Genomic DNA, 8971 nt, shown 5'->3' on the forward strand with positions numbered 1-8971 from the left:
TGTAGAATCTCCCTGAATTCAATGTTGTAACTTGCAGGAGTGGGGCCTGATTCCATACCAGCTGCTGACGTGTGTCTGAATTGGAGGACAATCAGAAAGGAGACATTTTTCATTTCCAATGCCTCATCCCTACAAACAGCTCCATTTGGAGCCGCTGTCCTACTGAAGTGAATGGGGTTCTGTGTAGGTGCAGGATCAGGGCACAATTCTATACTGCTCCACTAACTCACAACCCAGGGAGAGGAAGGCCTAAGGTGGTGTTAAACCACATCTATGCCTCCCAACCCCAAGGCTGCTCTACAGTTCTTGGGACCAGAGCAGAACTTGAAAGGGGGCCCTTGGAAGGCAACTGTATGGCTGTGCTCTGCATTGCCTGTGCTAAGGCAAGCCTTCCCTGGCTGGAATCAGGGTTTTCAGGATCCCTTTATACCACTCCACCAATTAACCTGGAGTGAAGAAGACCTGGGGCGGGGAAGAGGTCTCACCCTTAGTACATTCTCCTCTTTATCAGATTTTTTTTTTTTTAAAAAAAGCTTGATGCTCCTAATGCCTGGCCACATGCAGTTTTTGTGCTGATTTAAGTTTTGGTTGAGGGTGTGCTTTTTTACCCAAATAGTTAATTCAGTACAGCCTTTAGTCTGAAAACAGTTATGCCCATATAAAGGTGCCTGACACAGATATAGCTTATCCCATACATTTGTAAGCACCTTTGTACCAGTTTAACTACATCAGCACAAGAGGGTTGTCGCACTTTAATTGTAACAGTTTCAAACCTGTGTAATTAGGGTGATACAAAAACTGCCCTTCACTAGGGAAGAAGATTCCATCATATCATCTGATGTCACCCTGCTGACACCTCCATTTAAAACAATTAGTCCTTGACTGTGCGCATTAGAAGGAAGTTATTTCCTATCAGTAAACTTCTCTCATGACTTTATTTTTGTTATAAGTAAATCAATCATATTGATCTGCCTTTCTTTATGCTGCTGTTTATAATTTTATCATTTAGTTCTTGTAGTTAAAATGTATCCTACATGGTCACATACATTCTGAGGTGCTGTAATGGGGTTGGCACACCCCTCTCATGAGTGCCCCCTTCTGGTTGGGCATGTCTAAATTCTTTAGTTCTGGTAACCCCTTTTGGTGGTTCTCAGGTGGGTTTGTCAGTGACACAGCACTCCGGCCATGTCACACTATCTGCTTGTTAACCAGCACAAATCCCTTCTGGGGATTATAGTCCACCTGGGCCTATCGCTAGCCCTCCTGGGGCTCTAGTCTTTAAGTAGTTCAGCCCTAATAGGGGGCTGTATGCCCAGGGCTTCCTCCCTGGAGACACTATCTTCCTGCAGCCCTTCTCAGGCTCAGTCCCTACTCAGTCCTAGCAACCAGCCAGGAGCTCCCTTAATGGTCCCCCCAGTCCCTCCTAGCAAACCCATTCATGGGCCCGCCATTCTTCCAGGCCTACAGTCCTTTCTTCTTCTTCTACTCCAAGCAGCAACTAACTTCTGCTCTGCTCTGCAGCTTCTTTTATATGGCCTTCCTGGGCCCTGATTGGCTGCTTCCCCTGCAGCCACTCTAGCCTGCTTGGAGGACCTCTCCACTGCTCCTTCCCTGGGATGGGTGTGGCAGAACCCTGAGGCCTCCAGCAGGGGGCCTTTGGGTCTGGTCCACCCCATCACAGGTGCACTTAAAAATTAATTTGCATCTTTCTAAATTTGTTACTGAACAAGCTAGATCCTGTAGCAACATGGTCTAGTGCCCTGGTAAGATCACCATTGCCCTGCACTTGTGTAGGCATTTGCACCAGACTAAAGTCAGTCTTAAAATGCTAGTAAATCAGAAGATGGCATTTTACACCCACCATGTATTCTGCACTGGTGTAAATGGCTACAGGAGGTGTAGGGCATTAGTGAATTGATCTCCTAGTTCTGGCTATACAATAGATTTGTTGTGTGGCCTTAGGCATGTCACTTAACTCTTCCATGCCTCAATTTCCCTTCTATTTAAATGAGGGTAGTGGTAACTCTTGTAAAGTACTTTGAGATTTTGATAAAGGCTGAGAACTCTTAATAGTGTAATACATATAAGCAAAGCTGGTTAGTATGAATGGTGAATCTTGATAAACAAACCACATTGGATTGAAAATGAAAAGGTGGCTCCATGCTGTAAACATTTTTGTGCTTTAAAGAGAAAATTTTATTTGCATACTTTGTCTCTTAGTGAAGCAGCAGCTTTAATGTTCTGCCCACAAGCCTATTCCTAGGGAACTTCAGCAATGTCACCTGCAGGGTGAATGCTGTCCTTTTCCCTCTTGCAAAAAATGATTTGCATTAGAGGCATTCTTGAGGCAATGTGCAGCATGAAGCCCCTAAAGGAATCTGCCGCAACATGAGGGTACCAGTTCCAATGGGCGGTGAGAACGTATTGTCCCTATGCACTGGCTAGATAAATCTAAAAGGAAAGATGGACTAGAATACAAGGGTAGGTAGAATGCTGATTTTAAAACAAACAAACAAACATGCTAGCACCATTAATGTGTATAGAAAAATGCCTCTCTCGTGATAAAAAATATCTGGAAAAACTTTCCCTATTACAAATATATAGAACCTATGGGTTCGGTTTAGGGTTAGAGTTACTGCTAGGCCTAGGCTTACAGTTACTAGACCAGGTAATGGGGATATTAACATTTTCTCAACGATGGAAATATGTTTGAGATCCATAAGTGATGTGCACTACATATTATTATTCATTTATTAATGGCTGGAAAATACTGTATTAGAATTTGCGTGGGTATAATTTAAAGTGGTTTAGTGACAGGAGAAGGCGGTCTCTAGTGCAGGTTTTATTGTATCTCGAATTAGTTTTTGTGGCTGGTTGCTAATTCACTCTCACTAATTCGACAGGATTTCAGGAGTCACCTGAGTGGTCCACAAGTCATGCCCATAAATCTTCTTTTACCACCAGACTGCCTCATCTATTCAACTATTAACAAGCAGAATCAAGAAAGGAAACAACTGCTTACTGGGTTTAATTTCAACCGAGAAGGTTGGATAGGCTGCCGCGGTATTAACAGAGCACTATGTGAAGCCTAAGAGCAGAGGGGAAAAGAAAAGCAAGAGGCTATAACTGGAGAGCCCACCAACTCTGATCAGCAAAGAAGATATTGAAAGTAACAGTCTACAGATAGCTGATTATGATGAGAACTTGGACATGAGGAGTCAGGTTTCTGCTTATGGCTGGTGATTTGTTTGTTTATTTTGTCGATGTAAACAATCATGATTTGGTTTAATTTTAAATTTGTCACGTAGGTTATAATCTATCACAACCTACCTGTGGTTGCAACATTTGTAATATCATCACATTCAAGAATAGCTAAAGCGAAGCTGCTTTAAAGGTCTCATTCAAGAGCTGTAAAAGCACAAACTTATCCTCTTTCACGTCCCTCCTCAAAACTCCCCGTGCTGTAATGCGTAGCAACTCCAGCAACCTGACAATGAGTAGGCACTAGGCAGGCAGGGAGTTGTGATCACTGAGTGGTTGGGTAGGAATTTCTTTTCTTGCCTGTCCTCACTGCACCCTGCTTCAGTCCTCTTGTTTACCTCATCCCTCCATTATGTCTCATCTTTTAGAGTGCAGGCTCTTTAGGGCAGGGCCTGTCTCCTACTATGTATTGCGCAGCACCTAGCACGATGGAGCCCACACCCCCGTGAGGCCTCTAGGCACAACAACAAAATCAATCAATCAGTGGTTGCCTTTAACTTTCCTTGTTCACCCTACTTGTTAGCCCACCATGGCTAACCGGAACTCCATCTTGAGAGTGGGGATAAAACTCAGTCTTCCCGCTCTAAAAGCACACACCTCCTACCACCTCAGCTAAAGGCAAAGCTCCAGAAACAGAGGTGGGTAGTTCCGAGTCCATCCAGTAGATGGCAGTGATGAGTGCACGTGGGTTCAGTGGATATGCTCAAAAACCCACCACCCACTAGCAGTAACACTAAGGGTACGTCTACACTTACCGTAGGGTCCGGCGGCAGGCATCCGATGTTCTGGGATCGATTTATCGCGTCTGGTTAAGACGCGATAAATCGATCCCGGAAGTGCCCCGGATCGATCCCGGAAGTGCTCGCCGTCGACGCCGGTACTCCAGCTCGGCGAGCGGAGTACGCGGCATCTACGGGGGAGCCTTCCTGCCGCGTCTGGACCCGTGGTAAGTTCGGACTAAGGTACTTCGAATTCAGCTACGTTATTAACGTAGCTGAATTTGCGTACCTTAGACCGAAGTGGGGGGGTAGTGTAGACCAGGCCTAAATATGGCATAGTTGGTGGGGCACAGATCTGGGAGTCAATAACTCAGTGACTCAGTGTGGCTTTGGACACATTATTACCCTTTTTGTGTCTCTTCCCCCATCAGTAAAATGGGGAAAACCCCAGGGCTGTTATGAGGAATTGTAAAATATTTCTTAAGATAGAAAGAGCTAACTGCTAAAAAAAGACTTATTATAGCTGTCATCTCTAACATTATCAGAATGTCATTTGCTGTTTTAATGTGACTAACATGAAATATGAGTTCTTCATGACTATACCTTCATTATGAAAATTAACTAAATTATACTTCAATTGACCGAGTAACCTCTGTCACAATCCAATAAAAATAGCCATATGTTGTTTGATAACTCCCCTGAAATCAAACCGTAGATATAAAACAAAACATGGGTTATGGAATAGCAAAAATTTAAGCAATTGTATATGGCAAATAAATAGACAAACAAACAAGGCAGAGAGCCGGGGGCGTTTTGCCTACGAATATCAGAAAAATGTCATCTTGTTAAATTTCTCTGTGATCCATCATTTATTTCAAACACAAAAGAGACAAACTGTGAAATTGGTAAGAAGAATTATTATCAACCTGTGCCCAGCACTAGGGTTGGGTGGTTTTGCTGGCCAGATTTTAGATACAGAGGAAAAATTAGCATGCAAAGGCTGTGGCCAGTCACAGTCTCTTCCTTTGAAATGGCAAATCAATGCCCTTCTCCCATTTGGCAAAGAATTATTGTATACCTTGGGTCCCTGCAGATATTTATACACTATAGCATGAGTAAGTACCCACAATCTCCTCATTCAAGGTTGAACATGTTCCATTTAATAAGACAGATCTGCTGGTGTAAATTGGCATAACATTGACTTCAGGCTGGTCTACAGCAGCTGAGGATCTGGCCCACTTTTTCTAATAAAGTTACGTGGTTAAGAAATGTTATTCTATCAAACCAGAGGCTACGTTCTCACATGGAGCTATGCCAATTTACATGAGCTGAGAATCACTTGATATTATCTCTGTGGTAGCTCATTGTCTGTTATATAGTGTTCTTAGCAAAACATTTTAAATGCACAGATTTTGTTGAACTTGAAACAGGTCAAGTTACAAACCTAATTAAAGGGGAGGTAACAGACACTCTTCTTAATGCTGTGCTAAATATAGAAGATCGGGGGGGGGGGAATGATTTGTACATAGGATTATCTACAGTACAAAACTGTGTCTTTATTATCTGTAACAGCTCAGGACCTGCCTGAGCTTAACTAAGGAGACGAAGCAGTTGACCTGTGTGGGCATCAGTGGGATGATTGGTATAATATTAACTATCTGATTACCTTTTATGTTTTCATAATGTGGTTCTCAGACTTTTTAGTACCTTGCATCTCTTATTGAAGTGTCCCATGAATACTTCTGATCCCAACCTTGACCCCACAGCTCTATGTTGTAAAACCCTGCAGCGACCTAACCCTAGAGCTTAGGTACATGGGGAAAAACTAGTATTAGGAAAATAATCAGAATGGGTGGAAACAATCAATCAGTGTTGCCAACTTTCATGATATTTTTGTAAATCTCATGATTTTGGAGTGTTTTTACCTCCTTCTCCCAAGAAGTTCCTGGCAGTTCAGGATTTCAGGCTGAACTTTAATTGATTCTACTTCAGCCATTGGGTGCTGGAATCTGCTGGTGGCAGCCTGACGTGCAGCCAGAGGCAGCACCTGTACTTCCTGCTGAGTCCTGCCTTGAAGCTTATGTCTAGTCTACAAGTGCTACAATGGCACAGCTACAGCTACTCTGCTGTAGCGCTGCAGCAGACACTTACTTCAGCAACAGAACGGGTTTTTCTGGTGCTGTAGTAAATTCATCCTTCCCCTCCCTCTCCCTCCCGAGAGGCAGTAACTAGGTCAAAAGAAGAATTCTTCCGTGGAGCTGATGGTATCTACAGTTTGGGTTAGGTCAATCTAAGTGTGTGACACAGGGCATGGAATTTTTCACAGCCCTAAGTGCTGAAGCTAAGTCAACCTACGTTTTCGGTGTAGGCTAGAAGCAGGGAAGCAGCAGCCCAGGTGGGCAGGAGAAACTGCCAGGAGCCAGCAGCAGGAACAGCTCCAACCACCTCATTCATTCCCCATAAAGTGATGCACTAGAGAGGAACAAAGTGAGGGGTGAGAAGAAGGGATCTCAGGACCATATGACCCCATTTTGCCCTACTGCACTCTTCCCCCATTCCTCCAGTGCTGCTGGCATCCAAAGGGTAGAGACAGTGGGAAGGGTGAGCCAGTGTTCTGGGGCCAGCTTGCATAGGGTAGGGACAATAGCAAGGACAAGGAGAAGAGACAGCTAGTGGGGGTGATTGGGCTGGGACATCTATATTCAGGAGAAAGCGGGCAGGAAGTTAGGGACAGTGCCTGAGATGCAGTGGGTAGAGAGCTGGTGGAGAGTGGGAGATGTTGGGGAAGTGTCAGAAGTAAACAGGAAGAGGTCCCCATACTTGTGTGTGTATTTTTTGTCCGTTTCAGGTTGAGTTTCCTGAAAGGGGTGCACATGAGGAGCGATACCACCTCAGCACTCAGAAAACAGGTCAAAAAGAAATGGGATTTTTAAAACAATAAGTCATGTCATGTCATCATTTTGTTATTGTTCATCTCATAATTTTTGGACTTGCAGAGTTCACAATCCCGTAAACTCTGCAGGGGAGGAAACTACTCCAGTCCCTATAGTGCAGGGAAGCCGCCTGGCTCAGAAATCCCCCTCTCACTGGCTATGGTTTTGTAGGTGGGATAGGCCTGCCCCTAAGTTTTGTGCTGGCCTCCTGTTTGTGCCATCTTCAAGTTTGACCGTGGATGAATTTTCAGCGGCTGACAAAGAAATGTATGGGAGCTGCTGTGCAGAGAGCAGAGCGACGCCTGGCTCTGCGACTTGGAAATCTGAAAACGAATCCTGGTTAGGCTGCAACTCACAGGAGGAGTTGCTGCTTGAAGAGCGACAACTGCGTCACTGCTGTGAAAGCAGCAGTTCTGTGGAGTGCTTGGAAATGGATCTCACAAGCAGCACAAGCTGTGCTTTTACCATAGGAAAATCCAAAGTTTTCGTGACAGCTGTCAAAATTCATTGCGGCTCTATATTATTCCGTTTTTTTATTCCACTGCCTGGTTCATTGTGCTGCTCCGGCACCTGGCTACACATCTTTTGCTACCGTCTACCTCGCCCCACCACGCCCACACACATTTGTAAGTACCTCTTTCTTTTAATCAGGGAAGGAGAAGTAAAGCTGCAGAACCCTAGGGAAAGATTTATACGATTGTATATCTGTTCTCAACTCCTTTATCAAAGAACTTGCTGGGATACCTGACAAGGAGCTGGACAAGTCAAAATGCTGCAGTTGTTGGGCCTGATTTCTTCATCGCCTTGCACCTTGGGTAGCTATTCATGCTGTGGCCAATATCATTTTGCAGCCTCTTTGCACTAGTCTAAAAGGTTATGCAAAGGACAAGGTAAGAATCAGACCCATTTTGGGGAATCACTACTGCATATTGGCAAGAGAACTTCTTAGGGAGCTGCATCCCCGCCCCCACCAAGAGGACTCAGAAGAGCGGGCATCCCTGGCACAAAAGGGGGCCTGGCAGAAGCAGAAAGGGAATATTGTGGAGGTGTCCTTGTGCCTGGTGATTGTGTCCATGCAATGGTCTATAGGGGCTTGTGACAGGATGCTGGGCTGGGACTCCTGAGCGAGCCCTCTGTCACGCCAGCTCCAATCAAGGACAGAGACTCCTTTATGGTGCAGGCAGTCCAGCGTGGAGCACATTGATGCATGCCTTCCTCTGCCGCCTCCAAAGGATCTGATACAACCGGCAGCTTTTTCTCCACCCAAAAGGTCTTCCGCGAGACCTCTCCGAGCTGCCGGTCTTCTACCAGGACCTCCTCCAGACCTGGAAGCTGTTCTTGGCGACCAGATCCATTGTGGCCACCAAGGGAGCAGACCTCCTCGCGAAGCCCCTGCTACACAACCCCTACCTTTGTGTGCAGATGGCGGAGTCCCCCTCGGTGCGCCGGAGGTTGGTCCTGGCAGAAACCATCAGAATCGGAGACCTCCTGGACTACGACGGGTGAGCCGTGAGCACGGGCGTGTGCTTGGCATGGTTCACCCCCATCCCCAACACCTGCCCCTTTTGTGGCGTGAGGGAGAGTCTGGTGGACGCTTATCTTGAATGTGCCAGATTGCAGCCCCTATTCTGGCTCCTCCAGAACCTCCTGTTGAAATTCTGGCTGCACTTTTCCCCACACCTGTTTATATTCTCATACCCTGTCCGTGGCCCCACGAAGTCACGAGATCGACTCATCAACCTCCTCCTGTCCCTGGCCAAAGTGGCCATCTTCAACACCAGGAGGAGGATGCTAGACAAGGGGGTGCTCTGCGATTGTGGGGCCTATTTCCGCTCCTCCCTGGCCTCACGCATCCGGGCAGAGTTCCTCTGGGAGGCATCCGCTGGCTCCTTAGACAGCTTTGAAGAGCAGTGGGCGCTATCTGGGGTTCTCTTCTCGGTGTCCCCCTCTGGATCCCTAGTTTTGAACCTGTGACCTTCACTCCTGACCCTGTTATTCATTGGTTGTTTCCCGCATGCAGTTGGTTCCTGGGTCCAGTGGTCCTTCCCGCAACGCTGG

The 8971-nt window shown here is 46.0% G+C and overlaps 1 protein-coding gene across 1 annotated transcript in view; it reads right to left on the reverse strand.

The window, feature by feature from the left end:
- The window catches only part of LOC113407196 (SH3-containing GRB2-like protein 3-interacting protein 1), a 166264-nt gene extending 158843 nt beyond the window's left edge, over positions 1–7421 (reverse strand). The window contains exon 1 of the mRNA XM_029912328.1: positions 7270–7421. Coding sequence (XP_029768188.1) covers positions 7270–7421 — 152 coding nt within the window. The remainder of the gene's footprint in view (positions 1–7269) is intronic.
- Positions 7422–8971: the final 1550 nt, after the last annotated feature.

Source organism: Terrapene carolina, unplaced genomic scaffold (genome assembly GCF_002925995.2).
Source record: "Terrapene carolina triunguis isolate 2854851 unplaced genomic scaffold, T_m_triunguis-2.0 Scaffold210, whole genome shotgun sequence".
Taxonomy (NCBI): Eukaryota; Metazoa; Chordata; order Testudines; family Emydidae; genus Terrapene; species Terrapene triunguis.